This window comes from Dama dama, chromosome 1 (assembly GCF_033118175.1).
Source record: "Dama dama isolate Ldn47 chromosome 1, ASM3311817v1, whole genome shotgun sequence".
NCBI classification, from domain to species: Eukaryota; Metazoa; Chordata; class Mammalia; order Artiodactyla; family Cervidae; genus Dama; species Dama dama.
The window spans coordinates 82,908,097-82,929,481 of NC_083681.1; the positions used below are offsets into that span (position 1 = coordinate 82,908,097).

General features: G+C 39.4%; 1 protein-coding gene across 1 annotated transcript; it reads right to left on the reverse strand.

Annotated features, from left to right (window-relative positions):
• Window positions 1-1,930: 1,930 nt before the first annotated feature.
• Window positions 1,931-2,869, reverse strand: LOC133056772 (olfactory receptor 5AN1-like). The gene has a single exon (XM_061142500.1). It carries the CDS (start codon window positions 2,867-2,869, stop codon window positions 1,931-1,933), a length of 939 nt encoding a protein of 312 aa, XP_060998483.1.
• Between the last annotated feature and the right edge of the window lie 18,516 nt (window positions 2,870-21,385).

Below are 21,385 nucleotides of genomic sequence, written 5' to 3' on the forward strand. Positions count from 1 at the left end.
CAACTTCGATAGGAGCAGGGGAAATGAAGAAGTGAATTTACAGGGCACAGACTTGCAATTAGAGGATGAATAAATCCTGGAGGTCTAATGCACAGCATAGTGATTATAATCAACACTGTATTGTCAACATGTAGCAAATGTCTCTCTTCTACTGAAGACTTCATAGAGTATTAGAAACAGATTTTGCATACACTCTTACACATTTTTAAAGAGCAATGCTTAAGAAAATGTACCTGTTAGGATGGGGGTGAAGTGGGCACATATCTTTTATTTATATTGCACTATTTCTTTGGCATGGGGTAGCCGTAATTATACTCTTGCAAAAGTTCAACAGGTCCCCTTCTCTCAGTCATAGTCACGTGTGAACTAATGGAAAATTGTACAAGGGCTTCAAATACCTTTTCACCTACAGTTGTTACTTAAGTAGGATAATTCACGGGACCATTGGCATTGACACCCTAAAACAGCATCAAGAACCCAATGACTCTCTAAGGATAAAACATAAAATAATGATACAGTTCAGTTAGTTTGTTAAAGTCTGGGAGATCTGGAAACTCAACAGTCGGGAAAACTTGTTCTTTTTAACCAGACCATGAGACCAAAAATTTACATCCTGCTTCTGAAGACATAAATTGGCTTGAGCTGATAACCCTGCTTATTCCACAAACTATTTCCTTGCTTGCCCCTTAAGGTTTGAGGTTTCCAGGAACATATCAGCATTAAAGTACTTCTAACCATTCCATCTTGATGATTGTATTACCTGCATACAACCATAAATTTCTCGGACATGACATGTTGAACACAGACAACAGAGAGGAATGCATATTGGTTTTTCCATATTGGCTCTTACTCTGCAACATTGAATATTTGATAACTTTATTATTGCCATATATTCTCACACAATTCTCATCACATCAAATATGTTCAGATGCTTGAAGTAGCAGGACTTATTTTGACAGTATGATCCCACTAGCTATGTCAACCAGGGGTAAATTTTCCAGACTTAATGAGGGAGGGAAAGAGGGGCTTGACTTCCATAATATCAGAAATTGCTACTGACTGTAACATGGATTTTGAATATCATCCCCATCAGAAATTGCCACTGGACACTAGATGCAAAGTGTTGTATCATTAGAATTACAAGTTAACAGCTCTGAAGGGGCCACACACTGCATTCCACCTCTCTTTATTGTTCAAATCATGTCCTCCAATTTATACTATAACTGTGGGACTAGAATGTGATCAGTAACTTATTAGATAACAAGCACTGAAAGAGGTGTTACTCAAGCATTAGCTGTATCGGACTCGTCTTCCGGGAAGGCACAACTAGGCCAACTGTATACTTGTTTCTGTCTAAAGACACATTCTCTCTGTGTGTTTGTTCTCATTGCGGCCAGAAACACACAATGGACATCAATGACCACCATGTCTGGATTATGCTGTGTCAGAATATTTGGGGGACAAGGTTTACACACTCCTGGGGCCTCTGTCAGGGATATCTCTCCTTTAGGGTCAGAAGCCTGTCAGAAACAGAAAAGAAGCAACAGGTTCTAAATCTTGATGCTTCATGAATAATTCAGTTCAGTTCAGTCACTCAGTCATGTCCAGTTCTTTGCAACCCCATGAGCAGCAGCACGCCAGGCCTCCCTGTCTATTACCAACTCCCAGAGTCCAATAATTGCTAATAGATTAATAAATGATGAGGCCACTCCACATGGAGGATAAAAACAATGGGTCTCTAGGACTTAAAGATATTGTGTTTGTGTAGTTTGATTCAGTTGTTGGTCCATTTTGGCATATTATCTGAGACAAATTAAGTCTTGTCAAAGGCAGAATGAACTTTGTTGCTGTCCATTCATATAAATATTATTGAGGGTTAAGGGAGGTCATTCTAACAAGACAAATCCATCAGAAATCTCAATCTGTGTCCTCAGCAACACATTCTCTTCTTCTGCAACCTTTTCAAGGCATCTTTGATTTCTTTGTTTCTCAGACTGTAAATCAAGGGATTCAACATGGGAATCATCACCGTGTAGAAGACTGATGCAAATCTGTCAAAGCTGGAGGAACCACCAGAGGTGGAACTCAAATAGACAAAGGTACTTGAGGTATAGAAGAGAGTGACTGCTGTCAGGTGGGAAGCACAGGTGTTGAAAGCCTTGGACCTGCCGCTTGCTGTCGTGATCTTCATGATGGAGATGACAATGTAGACATAGGATATCATGATAACTAAGGCATTTATTATCCCAAAGATTATTGTTGATATGGTAGTGAAGAGTTGTGCAAAAAAAGTGTCAGTGCAGGACAGAACTAACAGCTGGGGCATGTCACAGAAGAAGTGGTTGATGACATTAGGCCCACAGAAGTGGAGCTGGAGCATTGCACACAATTGGGACATAGAGCCAGAGAGTCCAGCCAAGTAGGATGCCAGCACCATCCGACCGCAGAGAGCGGGCGACATGATTGAGGAATAGAGGAGTGGGTTACAAACGGCAGCATATCGGTCATAAGCCATGGCGGTCATGAGGCAAGACTCACTCAGCCCCGTGGTGGAAAATACAAAGTACTGAACAACACAACCCACGTAGGTGATCATTTTCCGCTCCTGAAAGAAGTCGTAGAGCATCTTAGGGGCTGTGGAGGTCACATAGCAGATATCTATGAAGGACAGGTTACTGAGGAAGAAGTACATGGGGGTGTGGAGGTGGGAGTCCATTCTTATTAAGATGAGGAGGGACAGGTTCCATGTCACGGTCAAAATGTATATCACCAGGAATAGGACAAAGAGCGCTACTATGATTCTGGGAAAATCTGAGAAACCCAAAAGGATAAAATGCATGGTCCTTGCAATATTTCCTCCCTCAATCATTGGCTTTGTACTCCTAAAATCAGAAAAGAGACAAGAGAATGCATCGCTGGCTCAGGTGACATGATAGCATCACAGGTCTCATATATGCCATGTCTTTCTTCCATTGAGCACTGGATAAAAGGAAATGCTCCACTGTCCTGGAGAAAAGATCTCAGCTTTTCATCTTGAATTGTCAGGAAGTGCCTCCTCAGTGTTTCAGGTTCTCAGTGATTTCATGAGGTCTCATGATAATTAAAAGATATATTTAAAAAGTTGAAAACTTTTTTAAAAAGCAATACAAGTCTTGTGATTATTATATATAAGGACGAGATCATTGATTAAAATGCTGGGTTTTTCAAAGACCTCTAATAATGTATACTTGCTGCTTTATAATAATATAGCATAACTGGACCATGGCAGGATAAATTTGAAGCAGCTCTTCTCCTAGATGATCATCTAGAGAGATTTTTTATATTTTCTTCTTTTATCCATAGGAAAGTTACTCCATTTATAATTACCTCTCAATCTTTTTACAAATATAGCTATTACAGTGGCTTCTAAATGGCCTAGAGAAGTATATCATGATATGTAATTCTGACTTGTTCACAAGATACAGCATGTATGCCCATTTCAGTTATGTAGTAAGTGTTCTTAGGGAGGACATCATGTAAAATATCTCAAAAATAAGCTAGTACAACTCACTACTGGCCCCCATTATTGGCCTATTTTTTTTGATACTTTTCTTCTTAGGAAAGAGCATAGAACTGTGGTTAAGTGTTCGTCTTAGTCCTGAGTGTCATAATCAAGATGGCAGTATAGATCATTCCTAATTTCAGTTCCCCTCACTTAAAAAGAAACTAGCAATTATTCATAGGAAGGATACCAGTGTGAAAATCCTAAAATACGGAGACGAATGTGAAGCACCTCTCTGGACCACACTGACCAGGAAGGACCACATTAGTGGAGTAGAGAAGTTCCTCCCTGACAGCCTTGCCCTTCCCCACTACTGGTTCAATGTCACAACAAGAGAGCTCCTCTTGGTCTCTGGTTTTCCTGCCAAATTGGACAACCTAGAAAACATAGATAAATTTCTAGAAATATACAACTTAGGAAAACTGAATCAAAGAAAAACAGAGAGGATAAACAGGCCAATAATGACTAAGGAGATTGAATCAGTAATTAAAAACCTCCCAGTAAAGAAAAGCCCAGGACCAGAAGACTTCATGGTGAATTCTATCAAACATTTACAGAAGAATTAATTCCAATCATTGTCAAAGTCTCCCAAAAAGTTAAAGAGAAAATGCCATTTCCAAACTCATTTTGCAAAGCCAATATTACTTTGATACCAAAGTGAGAGAGGGAAATTACAAGAAAATAAAATGACAGGTCATTACCCTTGATAAATGGAGATTTTTTTAACTCTCAACAAAATACTAGCAAATAAAATTCAGCAGCACATAGAAAAGATCATACAACATGATCTGGTAGGGTTCATTCTTGAGATGCAAGAATGTGTCCATCAATCAATGTGATACACTGCTTTAATAGAATGAAATGTAAAAATCACATAATCCTCTCAATAAATGCACAAAAAGCCTTTGACAAATTCAACATCCAATCATGACAAAAATTCACAAGTCAAGCGTCGAAGGACTTCATCTCAACATAATAAAGAACATAGTAACATGCCTTCATCTAACATACTCAGAGGTGAAGAACTGAAAGCGTCACTCGTAAGATTAGAAATAAGACAAGTAACTGATCATTTCTACTTAAAATAGTGCTAGAAATCCAAGTGGGGTCAATCAAGAATGAAAGACGAACAAGTAATAAATATCAAGAGAACTGGAAATAATTGAATCTATTTCTCTTTAGACAACATGATTTTTTTTTTTCCTTCAGTTCTGAGTCTTTTTTTTTTTTTTTTTTTCCTTTAGCTTGGAGAATATTTTTTCTTTTCATTTATTTTTATTAGTTGGAGGCTAATTACTTCACAACTTTGCAGTGGGTTTTGACATACATTGACATGAATCAGCCATGGAGTTACATGTGTTCCCCATCCCAATACCCCCTCCACCTCCCTCTGCACCCGATTCCTCTGGGTCTTCCCAGTGCACCAGGCCCGAGCACTTGTCTCATGCATCCCACCTGGGCTGGTGATCGGTTTCACCCTAGATAATATACATGGTTCGGTGCTGTTCTCTCAAAACATCCCCCCCTCAACTTCTCCCACAGAGTCCAAATGTCTGTTCTATACATCTGTGTCTCTTTTTCTGTTTTGCATATAGGGCTATCATTACCATCTTTCTAAATTCCATATATATGCATTTGTATACTGTATTGGTTTTTATCTTTCTGGCTTACTTCACTCTACATAATGGGCTCCAGTTTCATCCATCTCATTAGAAATGATTCAAATGAATTTTTTTAACGGCTGAGTAATATTCCATGGTGCATATGTACCACAGCTTCCTTACCCATTCGTCTGCTGATGGACATCTAGGTTCCTTCCATGTCCTGGCTATTATAAACAGTGCTGCGATGAACATTGGGGTGCACGTGTCTCTTTCAGATCTGGTTTCCTTGGTGTGTATGCCCAGAAGTGGGATTGCTGGGTCATATGGCAGTTCTATTTCCAGTTTTTTAAGAAATCTCCACACTGTTCTCTATAGAGGCTGTACTAGCTATATTCCCACCAACAGTATAAGAGGGTTCCCTTTTCTCCACACCCTCTCTAGCATTTATTGCTTGTAGACTTTTGGATAGCAGCCATCCTGACTGGCGTGTAATGGTACCTCATTGTGGTTTGGATTTGCATTTCTCTGATAATGAGTGATGTTGAGCATCTTTTCATGTGTTTGTTAGCCATCTGTATGTCTTCTTTGGAGAAATATCTGTTTAATTCTTTGGCCCATTTTTTGATTGGGTCATTTATTTTTCTGGAATTGAGCTGTAGGAGTTGTTTGTATATTTTTGAGATTAATCCTTTGTCTGTTTCTTCGTTTGCTAGTATTTTCTCCCAATCTGAGGGCTGTCTTTTCACCTTGCTTATAGTTTCTTTTGTTGTGCAAAAGCTTTTAAGTTTCATTAGGTCCCACTTGTTTATTTTTGCTTTTATTTTCAATATTCTGGGAGGTGGGTCATAGAGGATCCTGCTGTGATTCATGTCGGAGAGTGTTTTGCCTATGTTCTACTCTAGGAGTTTTATAGTTTCCGTCCTTACATTTAGATCTTTAATCCATTTTGAGTTTATTCTTGTGTATGATGTTAGAAAGTGTTCTAGTTTCATTCTTTTACAAGTGGTTGACCAGTTTTCCCAGCACCACTTGTTAAAGAGGTTGTCTTTTTTCCATTGTATATCCTTGCCTCCTTTGTTGAAGATAAGGTGTCCATAGGTTCGTGGATTTATCTCTTGGCTTTCTATTCTGTTCCATTGATCTATATTTCTGTCTTTGTGCCAATACCATACCGTCTTGATGACGGTGGCTTTGTAGTAGAGCCTGAAGTCAGGCAGGTTGATTCCTCCAGTTCCATTCTTCTTTCTCAAGATTACTTTGGCTATTTGAGGTTTTTTGTATTTCCATATAAATTGTGAAATTATTTGTTCTAGTTCTGGGGAAAATACCGTTGGTAGCTTGATAGGGATTGCATTGAATCTATACATTGCTTTGGGTGGAATAGCCATTTTGACAATATTGATGCTTCCAATCCATGAACACGGTATGTTTCTCCATCTGTTTGTGTCCTCTTTGATTTCTTTCAGCAGTGTCCTATAGTTTTCTATGTATAGGTCTTTTGTTTCTTTAGGTAGATATACTCCTAAGTATTTTATTCTTTTTGTTGCAATGGTGAATGGTATTGTTTCCTTAATTTCTCTTTCTGTTTTCTCATTGTTAGTGTATAGGAATGCAAGGAATTTCTCTGTGTTAATTTTATATCCTGCAACTTTACTATATTCATTGATTAGCTCTAATAATTTTCTGGTAGAGTCTTTAGGGTTTTCTATGCAGAGGATCATGTCATCTCCAAACAGCGAGAGTTTCACTTCTTCTTTTCCTATCTGGATTCCTTTTATTTCTTTTTCTGCTCTGATTACTGTGGCCAAAACTTCCAAAACTATGTTGAATAGTAGTGGTGAGAGTGGACACCCTTTTCTTTTTCCTGATTTTAGGGGAAATGCTTTCAATTTTTCACCATTGAGGGTGATGCTTGCTGTGGCTTTGTCATATATAGCTTTTATTATGTTCAGGTATGTTCCATCTATTCATGCTTTCTAGAGAGTTTTAACCATAAAAGAGTGTTGAATTTTTTCAAAGGCTTTCTCTGCATCTATTGAGATAACCATATGGTTTTTATCTTTCAATTTGTTAATGTGGTGTATTACATTGATTCATTTGCGGATATTTAAGAATCCTTGCATTCCTGGGATAAAGCCCACTTGGTCATGGTGTATGATATTTTTAATATGGACAACATGATTTTTAACACAGAAAATCCTAAAGACTCCATCCCAAAACTGTCAGATCTTATGAGCAAATGTAAGTTGCCGTATACAAAACCAACAGCTAGAAATCAGCTGCATTTCTGTTACTTAGCGCAAATTAACTGAAAAAAAAAAAAACAAATAAAGAAAACAATTCCATTTAAAGTAGCATCAAAAACAAAACACTCAGGAATGAATTAACTTAGGTGATGAAAGATCTCCAAAGTGAACACTCACTAAAAGACATTGACAAAACAAACTGAAAAAACACAATAGAAAGATTTTCCATATTCATGGATTGAAAAAATGGATATTGTTAAATTGTCCATAATGCCCAAAACCATAGATAGATTCAATGCAATACCTATCAAGATTCCAATGACATTTTTCACAAAAATAGAACACTGGTTTCATTTTTAAGTGAGATTATATCAAACTAAAAAGCAAAAGAAATAAACAAAAGGAAAAGGCAACCCATGAACTGGGAGAAAATATTTGCAGAAACATATCTAGTAAGTAATTACCATCCAAAACACATAAAGAGCTCATGCTCACTAGGGAGTAATTTACAATTATTACAATAGCCAAAACATTGAAACAACTTACATATCAACTGAGAGGTGAATGGATACAATGGCCATATTACGCTGAGTGTGTTCGATCTTGCCTGAAAGGTGAATGAATTTAAAAAATTACATGTATATTTACCCACACACATACCCATATATATGAAATATTTAGACATGAAAAAGAAAATCTTGAATAGAAAGCCAAGAGGTAAATCCATGAACCTATGGACACCTTATCTTCGACAAAGAAGGCAAGAATATACAATGGAAAAAAGACAACTTCTTTAACAAGTGGTGCTGGGAAAACTGGTCAACCACTTGTAAAAGAATGAAACTAGAACACTTTCTAACACCATACACAAAAATAAACTCAAGATGGATTAAAGATCTAAATGTAAGACCAGAAACTATAAAACTCCTAGAGGAGAACATAGGCAAAACACTCTCCGACATGAATCACAGCAGGATCCGCTATGACCCACCTCCCAGAATATTGGAAATAAAAGCAAAAATAAGCAAATGGGACCTAATGAAACTTAAAAGCTTTTGCACAACAAACGAAATTATAAGTAAGGTGAAAAGACAGCCCTCAGACTGGGAGAAAATACTAGCAAATGAAGCAACAGATAAAGGATTAATCTCAAAAATATACAAACAACTCCTACAGCTCAATTCCAGAAAAATAAATGACCCAAACAAAAAATGGGCCAAAGAACTAAACAGACATTTCTCCAAAGAAGACATACAGATGGCTAACAAACACATGAAAAGATGCTCAACATCACTCATTACCAGAGAAATGCAAATCCAAACCACAATGAGGTACCATTACACGCCAGTCAGGATGGCTGCTATCCAAAATTCTACAAGCAATAAATGCTAGAGAGGGTGTGGAGAAAAGGGAACCCTCTTATACTGTTGGTGGGAATATAGCTAGTACAGCCTCTATAGAGAACAGTGTGGAGATTTCTTAAAAAACTGGAAATAGAACTGCCATATGACCCAGCAATCCCACTTCTGGGCATACACACCAAGGAAACCAGATCTGAAAGAGACACGTGCACCCCAATGTTCATCGCAGCACTGTTTATAATAGCCAGGACATGGAAGGAACCTAGATGTCCATCAGCAGACGAATGGGTAAGGAAGCTGTGGTACATATACACCATGGAATATTACTCAGCCGTTAAAAAGAATTCATTTGAATCATTTCTAATGAGATGGATGAAACTGGAGCCCATTATGTAGAGTGAAGTAAGCCAGAAAGATAAAAACCAATACAGTATACAAATGCATATATATGGAATTTAGAAAGATGGTAATGATAGCCCTATATGCAAAACAGAAAAAGAGACACAGATGTACAGAACAGACATTTGGACTCTGTGGGAGAAGGCGAGAGTGGGATGTTTTGAGAGAACAGCACCGAACCATGTATATTATCTAGGGTGAAACAGATCACCAGCCCAGATGGGATGCATGAGACAAGTGCTGGGGCCTGGTGCACTGGAAAGACCCAGAGGGATCGGGTGGAGAGGGAGGTGGGAGTGGGGATCGGGATGGGGAATACATGGAATTCCATGGCTGATTCATGTCAATGTGTTACAAGAACCACTGCAATGTTATAAAGTAATTAGCCTCCAACTAATAAAAATAAATTAAAAAAAAGGAAAAAATAAAAAGAAAATCTTGGCATTGGCAACAGCTTGGGTAGATCTTGAGGGCATTCTGCTAAGTGAGATCAGTCACACAGAGAAAAACAAATACTGTATTATCTCCCTTTATGTGGAACTAAAAATAAATCTCATTTTAAGAAAATCAGATTGTGATTAACAGAGGCAGGAGTAGAAGATGGAGGAACTGGTTAGAAATGATCAGCAGATATAAACTCCCAGTTAGAAGATAAGTTCTGGGGATACACTGCACAACCTGATGACATTAGTTAATAATACTGTATTGCATATTTGGAAGTTTCTAAGAAAAGAGACCTCAAAAGACTTCATAACAAGGAATGATATCATGTCCATGGAAGGTGATGAATGCTAACCATTTTACCACGGTAACCGTTTGGCAGTACATGCATGTATCGAATCATTATGTTGTGTACCTTGTCACTGGCGTTTGCTTGCTAAGTCACATCTGACTCTGTGACCACAGCACACCAAGCTCCTCTGTCCTTCACTTTCTCCCAGAGTCTGCTCAAACTCATGCTCATTAGGCAATGAAGCCATCCAACTGTCTCATCCTCTGTCACGCTCTTTTCCTCTTGCCCTCAGTATTTCCCAGCATCAGGGTCTTTTCCAATCAGTCAGCTCTTTGCTTCAGGTAGCCAAAGTATTGGAGCTTCAACTTCAGCATCAGTCCTTCCAATGAATATTCAGGGTTGATTTCATTTAGGATGGACTGGTTTGATCTCCTTGCAGTCCAAGGGACTCCCAAGAGTCTTCTCCAACACTGCAATTAAAGTATATCAATTCTTCAGTGCTCAGCCATCTTGTTAGTCTAACAGCCACATCCATACATGACTACTGGAAAAACCATAGCTTTGACTATACAGACCACTGTCAGCAAAGAGATGTCTCTGCTTTTTAATGTCTGTCTAGGTTTGTTGTAGCTTTGTTTCTGAGAAGCAACATCTTTTAAATTTGTGGCTGCAGCCACCATCCACAGTGATTTTGGAGCTCAAGAAAATAAAATCTGTCACTGTTTCCACTTTTTTGCCATCTATTTGCCATGAAGTAACGGGACTGGATGCCATGATCTTCATTTTTTGAATGTTGGGTTTTAAGCCAGCATTTTCACTCTCCTCTGTCACCCACATCAAGAGGCTCTTTAGTTTCTTTTTGCTTTCTGCCATTAGAGTGATATCATCTACATATCTGAGGTTGCTGATGTTTCCCCCAGCAATCTTGATTCCAGCTTGTGACTCATCCAGCCCGACATTTCACGTGATGTGTTCTGCATGTATGTTAAATGAGCAGGATGACAATATACAGCCTTGACATACTCCTGCCTCAACTTTGAAACAGTCTATTCCTTCAAGACTGGCTCTAACTGTTGCTCCTTGACCTGCATACAGGTTTCTCAGGATACAAGTAAGGTGGCCTGATATTCTCACCTCTTTAAGAATTTTCCACAACTTGTTGTGATACACAGTCAAAGCGTTTAGCACAGTTAATGAAGCAGATGTTTTTCTGGAATTCCCTTGCTTTTTCTATGCTTCAACAGATGCTGGCAATTTGATCTATGGTTCCTCTGCCTTTTATAAACCCAGCTTGTACGTCTGGAAGTTCTTGATTTACATGCAGCTGAAGCCTAGCTTGAAGGATTTTGAGCTTTAACTTGCTAGCATGTGAAATGAGTGTGGTTGTATGATAGTTTGGATGTTCTTTGGCATTGCCTTTCTCTGGGATTGGAATGAAAAGTGACATTTTCCAGTCCTTTGGCCACTGCTGAGTTTTCCAATGTTCTGGTATATTTTGTGCAGCATTTCCACAGCATCATCTTTTAGAATTTTAAATAGCTTACATGTAATTCCATCACCTCCTCTAGCTTTGGCCATAGTAATGCTTCCTAAGACCCAATTGACTTCATACTCCAGGATGTCTGGTTGTGGATGACTGACCACATCATCATGCTTACCTGGTCACTAAGAGTTTTCTGTACAGTTCTTCTGTGTATTCTTGTCACCTTTTCTTAATCTCTTTTTCTTCTGTTAGGTCCTTGCCATTTCTGTCCTTTATTGAGCCCATTTTTGCATGAAATCTTCCCTTGGTATCTGTAATTTTCTTGAAGAGATTGCTAATCTTTCCTATTCTATTGCTTTCCTCTATTTCTTTGCACTGTTCACTGAGGAAGGCTTTCTTATCTCTCCTTCATCTTCCTGGAAATCTGCATTCACTTGGGTATACCCTTCCCTGTCTCCTTCGCCTTTCACTTCTCTGCTATCTGTAAGGCCTCCACAGAAAACCATTTTGCCTTCTTGCATTTCTTTTTCTTTGGGATAGTTTTAGTCACCGACTCCTGTACAGTGTTATAAACCTCTATCCATAGTTCTTCATGCACTCTTGCTACCAGATCTAATCCCTTGAAACCATTTGTCACCTCCACTGTATAGCTATAAGGGAATTGATTTAGGTCATACCTGAATGGCCTCGTGATTTTCCCTACTTTCTTCAGTTTAAGCCTGAATTTTGCAATAAAGAGCTGATGATCTGAACCAGAGTCAGCTCGCAGGCTTGTTTTTGCTGACTGTATGGAGTTTCTCCATCTCTGGCTGCAAAGAATATAGTCCATCTGATTTCAGTATTGACCATCTGTTGAGGTCTATGAGTAGAGTCATCTCTTGCTTTGCTGGAAGAGGATGTTTGCTATTACCAGTATGTTTTCTTGACAAAACTCTGTTAGCCTTTGCCCTACTGCATTTTGTATTCCAAGGCCAAACTTGTCTGTTACTCCAGGTATCTCTGGACTTCCTACATTGAAATTCCAATCCCCTATGATGAAAAGGACATTTTTTCGTGTTAGCTCTGGAAGGTCTTGTAGTTCTTCATAGAGCCATTCCAATTCAGCTTCTTTGGCATTAGTGGTTGGGGCATGGACTTGGATTACTGTGATGTTGAATGATTTGCCTTGGAAAGGAACCAAGATCTTTCCTTCTTTTTTGAGATTGCATCCAAGTGCAGCATTTCAGGTTTTTTTGTCGATTATGAGGGCTACCCCATTTCTTCAAAGGGATTCTTGCCTACAGTAGTGGATATAATGGTCATGTAAATTAAATTTGTCGTTTACCATCCACTTTAGTTCACTGACTTCTAAAGTGTCAGTGTTCACTGTTGCCATCTTCTGCTTGACCACATTCAATTTACCTTGATTCATGGGCCTCACATTCCAGGTTCCTCTGCAATATTGTTCTTTATTACTCTGGAGTTTACTTTCACATCCAGACACAGCCACAACAGGGGGTTGTTTCCACTTTGGCCCAGCCTCTTCATTCTTTCTGGGACTATTTCTCTGCTCTTCCCAGTAGCACATTGGACACCTACCGATCTGGAGAGTTCATCCTGCAGTGTCATATCTTTTTACATTTTCATACTGTTCATGGGGTTCTCACGACAGGAATACTGAAGTGGTTTGCCATTCCCTTCTCCAGTGGACCACGTTTTGTCAGAACTCTCTGCCATGACCTGTCCGTCTTGGGTGGCCCTACATGGTGTGGCTCATAGCTTCATTGAGTTACACAAGGCTGTGATCCATGTGATGCTTTTGGTTAGCATTCTCTGATTGTGGTTTTCATTCTGGAGGCTGTGTGATTATAGTTCTTGCTTCTGTCTGCCCTCTGATGGGTGAGGATAAGAGGTTTGTGCAAACTTCCTGATGGGAGGGACTGGCCATGGGGGAAACTAGGTCTTGCTCTGGTGGGCAGGACCATGCTCTGTAAATCTTGAATCAAATTGTCTGCAGACAGATTGGGTTGTGTGCCCTCTCTATCAGCTATTCAGCCTGAGGCAGCCCAGTCCTTGAGTCTACAGGCTCTATGGTATGGCTAATGGAGACCTCCTCAAGAGGACGTATGCCAACATACCATGCCTCCCAGGACTGCGGCTGCCAGGGCCCCTGTCCCCACAGCAGGACCCTGCTGACCACGCCTCCACAGGAGACCCTCCGACACTCACAGGCAGGTTTGCTCAGCCTTTTCTGGGGATCACTGGGAGTCCTGGTGCACACAAGTATAGTTTGTGCCCTCCAAGAGTCTCTCTTTCCCCCAGTCATGTGGAAGTTTTGCAATCAAACTTGGAAGGTTTGCTATTCTACAAACTGCCTTCCCTTGTGCTAAAAGAGGAAATTAATAATAACCAAAAAAAAAAAAAACAAGAAAATTTAGAAAAAAATAATTGGAAAGGACTTTTAATTTCAGATATTTAGAAGTCTTATGAACATTGGTATTTCATTATTCTTATAGAAATGGGCATATGCCAAAAGGATAAAGAGAACTTTAAGAATAAATTCAAATATGGCTAAGAATTTAATATATGACAAAGTTAGTTGTTTTAAATTGATAGAAAAGACTTTCCTAAGTATACTGTGAGTCTGGCTTATTGTAAGTAAAAAGCACTGTGAAAATGAATAGATACACTTTTCTACAATCTCGGCATGAAAAACAAATTTCTCAAATATAACAATAAACAAGAAACTTTTAGAGAAAAAAATATGATATAACAATTAGAAACTTGGTTATGGTTGAAAAACGCACTTATATAATTTTGAAATACACAATGAAATGAGAAACATATTCAAAAAATATACAAAAAGACAACATAGTAAGACCTTTAATATGAATATAAAGAGTATGTCACTAAGAGATGTGCATACAAATATAGTGATGATGAGTACAGAAAATAATTCTATCATTTCTGGAAGAAAACAATTATATAATTGCTCTCTCTCAAATTCTCTCTCTCTTACACACACGCATACAATACGGGTTCCAATTACAAATGCCAAAAATAATCAGTGATATCATTTTGTTTTTCTTCCTTACACTTATCGGTTGGTTTTCAATTTTCTACAACTCATATTTACAAGAACAACTTATTAAGATATGCAAATCTCTAGACTTTAATTTTTAGGATACAGAGAGAAAGAGGGAAAATGACAGAGAGAGAATTACAGTAAGAGAAGGAGGGAGAATAGACTTTCAGACTTTCCTTTTATTAATACCTGCTGGCTGTGTGATCCCTGGCAAGTTATTAACATTTCTGTGCCTCAGTTGCCTCCTTTATAATGGGATTAATAATGCCTACCACCTCACAAGCCTGTTGCAGAGACTGAATGACATAAAGAGCTTATTAAAACCCTTTCCAAGTGTGATCTACTAAGGACATGGTCGTTTGGGAGAGTGGTACAGGGCACAAAATAAGGGAAGAAGGGCAGGGACGTTGCTGGATGAAGAACAAAGTAAGGAAAGAAGACTAAAAGGGACGGTTATGTGCACCCTCCCTGTGCGTGGAATGGAGGCATCTCTGATATCTGCGTCACCTACCCTAGAGTCTCCAGTCCCCCAGGGTCTCCAAGGATGATGCTGGAGATCTACTTGACGTATTTCAAACGACCAGTGGAGTCTGAAAGAGAAAAACAATTATCGCATATTAACACATAGGTATGGAATCTAGAAAGATGGTACTGATGAATTTGCAGGGCAGTAATAGAGATGCAGGCATAGAGAATGAATTCACGGACACGAGCGAGGGGGGAAGGAAGAAGGGGTGAGGTGAATGGGGAGAGTAGCACGGAAGAAAAAGACACCACCACATGTAAAGCAGCCAGTGGGAATCTGTGGTATGAATCAGGGAACGCAAACCCAGGGTCTGTAACAACCTAGAGGGGAGGGAAGGGGAGGGAGGTGGGAGGGAGGCTCAAGGGGGAGCACACACACGTCTACCTGTGGCTAATTCATGTTGACGTATGGCAGAAACCAAAGCAACATTGTAAAGCAATTGTCCTTTAATTTAAAATAAATAATTTTTTTAAAGACCAGTAGAATTGTACACGAGGACTTATTCGAATCAGTTAGCAACAAACTTGGCTTTACTCTTCAGAAATTATGACTCAAAACTATATATTGAAATGGAAATCCAATTGTTCTTATATAAAAGCAGATCCTCAAGGGAATAAATTAAATTAAAAGAGTCTTTGCAAAAAAAGAAGAAAAGAAAGAGAGATGGTAAACATAGACAACTACGTTTGATCATACTTTATTCCCCTAAATTCAGGAAAATAGTACCTTAATTCAGCATTCATTTAACCTTTCAGTCCAGTCTAGCCGCTCGGTCGTTTCTGACTCTTTGCCACCCCATGGACTGCAGCACGCCAGGCTTCCCTGTCCATCACCAACTCCTGGACCATTTAACTTTTACAGTGTGTTAAACTTTACAGACATGCCATTTGATTCTACATGATAATTTGCCCCCATTTTACAGGTGAAAAACCACAAGACAACAGAGTTCAAGGCAGTATCCTTTAAAAATTGCAGGACTAAAATTCAACATTCATCCCTCACCGCAGAGTAATACCTGGCATTTTAGGTTACAGATTACAAACCTTCCTCCACAAAGGTCCAACTGAAAGAATCACATAGCTATGGAGACAACACAGAATCCATTGTTCTTTATAAATCATGCCCTCTCACCTTGACACAGTACCCAGGAAGACACAGTTCTTCAGAAAGGTCGAAACTGTGTTTTTCTTTTGCCAAGAAATTTTCCTATTGCACCTCAGGACAGAAAATTTGGGCCATGAAATTGGCTGTCCGCGGGCAGTCAGAGAGATGCCCTCACTGGGGAGACTCATAAATGTGTTTTTAAGGGCAGAAGTGAAAGGAAAAAGACAATGAGGAGGTGAAAAATCTCCAGGGACTTTCTCTCTGGAGTCAAGGTTGTCATGGAGTTTTGTCCCTGCTAATTTCATGCACCACTTTGCCATGTCCCTTCAGGTTCAGTTCCCCCTCTTCCCCATATTCCTATGATGATCTCATAATTATAGCTTTCCCTTTAACAAACTTGGAATCATGTGAGCTGGAAGATTCATGGTGATCATCTAGTCCAGTAACTTCAGTTTCCCAGCTGGGACCTGGAGCCAGTGGAGCTAAGAGATTTGCCCAGATAGCACAGATGGTATACCTATCTAAAATGAATGTGCTTTGTAAACAGGGTGTCTCTACGTATCAAGCTTATTGTATTGAAACTATTACCAGTTAGGTGTGCCGTCTTGGGCAAATCTCTTAGTTAAACTGGCTTCAGATTGAAGTTACTGGACTAGATGATCACCATGTCTCTTCCAGCTCAAATGAATCCAAGTTTGTTAAAGGGAAAGCTACCAACTGATAGCTCAGTTGGTAAAGAATCTGCCTGCAATACAGGAGACCTAAGTTCAACACCTGTGTTGGGAAGATCCCCTGGAGAAGGGAAAGGCTACCCACTCCAGTATTCTGGCCTGGAGAATTCCATGCACTGTATAGTCCATGGGGTCGCAAAGAGTCAGACACAACTGAGAAACTTTCACTTTCACTTTAATATATATATACATACATACATCTTCCTAAATATCTGACCTGAATCAATCATCACAGCAGCCCTGTGAAGCAGATATGGTATTATTTACTATGCATAGGTGGGGAAATCAAGGCAATCAAGAATACAAGAAAACTATTCATGAGATATCCACAAATTATTGTGGTTGCAAGTATGGGCATTGGTATCAGCAAATCTGGAGTGAATACCATTTCTTTCACATGACGGTTCTGTGATTTGAGCAAATTAACTTCTCTAAACCTCTAAATATTATCACCTAAAAAATAGGGCTGATAATAGAACTGAATTTGAGAACACTTATTAAGCTATTATGGGCTTCCCGGGTGGCTCAGACTGTAAAGAATCTTGCCTGCAGTGCAGGAGTCCCAGGCTCTATCCCTGGATGGGGTAGATCCCCTGGAGAAGGAAATGGCTACCCACTCTAGCATTCTTGCTGGAGAATTCCTTGACGGAGGAGCCTGGCAGGCTACAGTACACGGTGTCGCAAAGGATCAGACACGACTGAGCAACTAACAATTTTACTTTCATTTTCATTTATTATAAGAATATGTAATCCATACCTTGCCTTCTGTTAATACCAGATGTAAGTTTTGGGTTCTGAATTGGAGTTCTTTCCAATATATTAAGCTGTATTACTAATCCTTCATTTGAAATATCTAATTAAAATGATTCCCATAAACTTTTTTTGATTTTTGTCTTTTTTAAATTGGGGCTCAGTCAGTCAGCTCAGGCACTCAGTCGTGTCTGACTCTCTGTGACCCCAGGGACTGCAGCATGCCAGGCTTCCCCGTCCTTCACCATCTCCCAGAGTTTGCTCAAACTCATGTCCATCGAGTCAGTGATGCCATCCAACCATCTCATCCTCTGTTGTCCCCTTCTCCTCCCAACTTCAATCTTTCCCAGCATCAGGGTCTTTTCCAATGAGTTGGTTCTTCTCATCAGCTGGCCAAAGAATTGGAGTTTCAGCTTCAGTATCAGTCTTTCCCATGAATATTCAGAACTGATTTTCTTTAGGATGGACTAGTTGGATCTCCTTGCAGTCCCGGGGACTCTCAAGAATCTTCTGCAACACCAGAGTTCAAAAGCATCAATTCTTTCAGCACTCAGCTTTCTTTATGGTCTAACTCTCATATCCATACATGACTACTGGAAAAACCAGAGCTTTGACTAGATGGACCTTCGTTGGTAAAGTACTATCTCTGCTTTTTAATATGCCGTCCAGGTTGGTTGTAGCTTTTCTTCCAAAGAGCAAATGTCTTTTAATTTCATGGCTGCAGTCACCGTCTGCAGTGATTTTGGAGCCCAAAAATATAGTCTCTCCCTGTTTCCACTGTTTCCCCATCTATTGGCTCAAACTGGGGCTCAGGCGCACGCTCAGTCACTGCAGTCATGTCCGAGTCCTCCTGATTCAGGGATCAGGAGGTTGACTTTTCTGAGCCAGAGGATCAAAACTGCATCTCTTATGTCTCCTGCTTTGGCAGTCACATGCTTTACCACTAGAACCACCTGGGGCTTAGGGACCCTGCCATTACGATGGATATAGAGGTGTTTTTGGAAGAGGGTATGGCAACCCACTCCAGTATTCTTGCCTGGAGAATCCCCATGGACAGAGAAGGCTGGTAGGCTGCAGACCATGGGGTCATGAAGAGTCGGACACGACTGAGTGACTAAGCACAGCACAGCATACTTCCTTATCTACTTCAGCTAATCTTCCTGCTAGGGAGAAGGGTCTGTGTGGGCAAAGAGTTAATTACATGATTTAGCTCCTGCCAATAAGGTAGTGTTTATATATTCCTCTGATTAAAGCTGCAATAGCTTATTCCTTAGAACTGAACAGATTCTTTTCTTTTTTTCCATTTAATTTTATTAGTTGGAGGCTAATTACTTTACAATATTGTAGTGGTTTTTGTCATACATTGACATGAATCAGCCATGGAATTCCATGTATTCCCCATCCTGATCGCCACTCCCACCTCCCTCTACACCCGATCCCTCTGGGTCTTCCCAGTGCACCATCCCCGAGCACTTATCTCATGCATCCAACCTGGGCTGGTGATCTCTTTCACCCTAGATAAGATACATGGTTTGATGCTCTTCTCTTGAAACATCCCACCCTCATCTTCTCCCACAGTATTCAAAAGTCTGTTCTGTACATCTGTGTCTCTTTTTCAGTTTTGCATGTATGGCTATCGTTATCATCTTTCTGAATTCCATATATACGCTTTACTATACTGTAATGGTCTTTATCTTTCTGGCTTACTTCAATCGACATAATGGGCTCCAGTTTTATCCATCTCATTAGAACTGATTCAAATGAATTCTTTTTAATGGCTGAATAATATTCCATGGTGTATATGTACCACAGCTTCCTTATCCATTCGTCTGCTGATGGATATCTAGGTTGCTTCCATGTCCTGGCTATTATAAACAGTGCTGCGATGAACTTTGGGGTGCACGTGTCTCTTTCAGATCTGGTTTCCTCGGTGTGTATGCCCATAAGTGGGATTGCTGGGTCATACGGCAGTTCTATTTCCAGGATTTTAAGGAATCTCCACACTGTTCTCCATAGCGGCTGTACTAGGTTGCATTCCCACCAACAGTGTAAGAGGGTTCCCTTTCCTCCACACCATCTCCAGCATTTATTGCTTGTAGACTTTTGGATAGCAGCCATCCTGACAGGCGTGTAATGGTACCTCATTGTGGTTTGGATTTGCATTTCTCTGATAATGAGTGATGATGAACATCTTTTCGTGTGTTTGTTAGCCATCTGTATGTCTTCTTTGGAGAAATGTCTGTTTAGTTCTTTGGCCCATTTTTTGATTGGGTCATTTATTTTTCATGAGTTGAGCTTCAGGAGTTGCTTGTATATTTTTGAGATTAATCCTTTGTCTGTTGCTTCATTTGCTATTATTTTCTCCCAATCTGAAGGCTGTCTTTTCACCTTGCTTATAGTTTCCTTTGTTGTGCAAAAGCTTTTATGTTCCATTAGGTCCCAGTTGTTCATTTTTGCTTTTATTTCCAATATTCTGGGAGGTGGATCATAGAGGATCCTGCGGTGATTCATGTCGGAGAGTGTTTTGCCTATGTTCTCCTCTAGGAGTTTTATAGTTTCTGGTCTTACATTTAGATCTTTAATCCATTTTGAGTTTATTTTTCTGTATGGTGCTAGAAAGTGTTCTAGTTTCATTCTTTTACAAGTGGTTGATCAGTTTTCCCAGCATCACTTTTTAAAGAAGTTGTGTTTTTTCCACTGTATATCCTTGCCTCCTTTGTTGAAGATAAGGTGTCCATAGGTTCATGGATTTATCTCTGGGCTTTCTATTCTGTTCCATTGATCTATATTTCTGTCTTTGTGCCAGTACCATACTGTCTTGATGACTGTGGCTTTGTAGTAGAGCCTGAAGTCAGGCAGGCTGATTCCTCCAGTTCCATTCTTCTTTTCAAAATTGCTTTGGCTATTCAAGGTTTTTTGTATTTCCATACAAATTGTGAAATTCTTTGCTCTAGTTCTGTGAAAAATATTGTTGGTAGCTTGATAGGGATTGCATGGAATCTATAGATTGCTTTGGGTAGTATAGTCATTTTCACAATATTGATTCTTCCAGTCCTTGAACACAGTATATTTCTCCATCTGTTTGTGTCCTCTTTGATTTCGTTCAGCAGTGTTTTATAGTTTTCTATGTATAGGTCTTTTGTTTCTTTAGGTAGATATACTCCTAAGTATTTTATTCTTTTTGTTGCAATGGTGAATGGTATTGTTTCCTTAATTTCTCTTTCTGTTTTCTCATTGTTAGTGTGTAGGAATGCAAGGGATTTCTCTGTGTTAATTTTATATCCTGCAACTTTACTATATTCGTTGACTAGCCCTAGTAATTTTCTGGTAGAGTCTTTAGGGTTTTCTATGTAGAGGATCATGTCATCTGCAAACAGCAAGAGTTTCACTTCTTCTTTTCCTATCTGGATTCCTTTTACTTCTTTTTCTGCTCTGATTGCTGTGGCCAAAACTTCCAAAACTATGTTGAATAGTAGTGGTGAGAGTGGGCACCCTTGTCTTGTTCCTGATTTTAGGGGAAATGCTTTCAATTTTTCACCATTGAGGGTAATGCTTGCTGTGGGTTTGTCATATATAGCTTTTATTATGTTGAGGTATGTTCCTTCTATTCCTGCTTTCTGGCGAGTTTTAATCATAAATGGATGTTAAATTTTGTCAAAGGCTTTTTCTGCATCTATTGAGATAATCATATGGTTTTTATCTTTCAATTTGTTAATGTGGTGTATTTCATTGATTGATTTGCGGATATTAAAGAATCCTTGCATTCCTGGGATAAAGCCCACTTGGTCATGGTGTATGATCTTTTTAATATGTTGTTGGATTCTGTTTGCTAGAATTTGTTAT

Excerpts from the sequence above, each read along its gene's own strand:
- LOC133056772 (XM_061142500.1), bottom strand. The coding sequence starts at position 2,869 with ATGATTGAGGGAGGAAATATTGCAAGGACCATGCATTTTATCCTTTTG.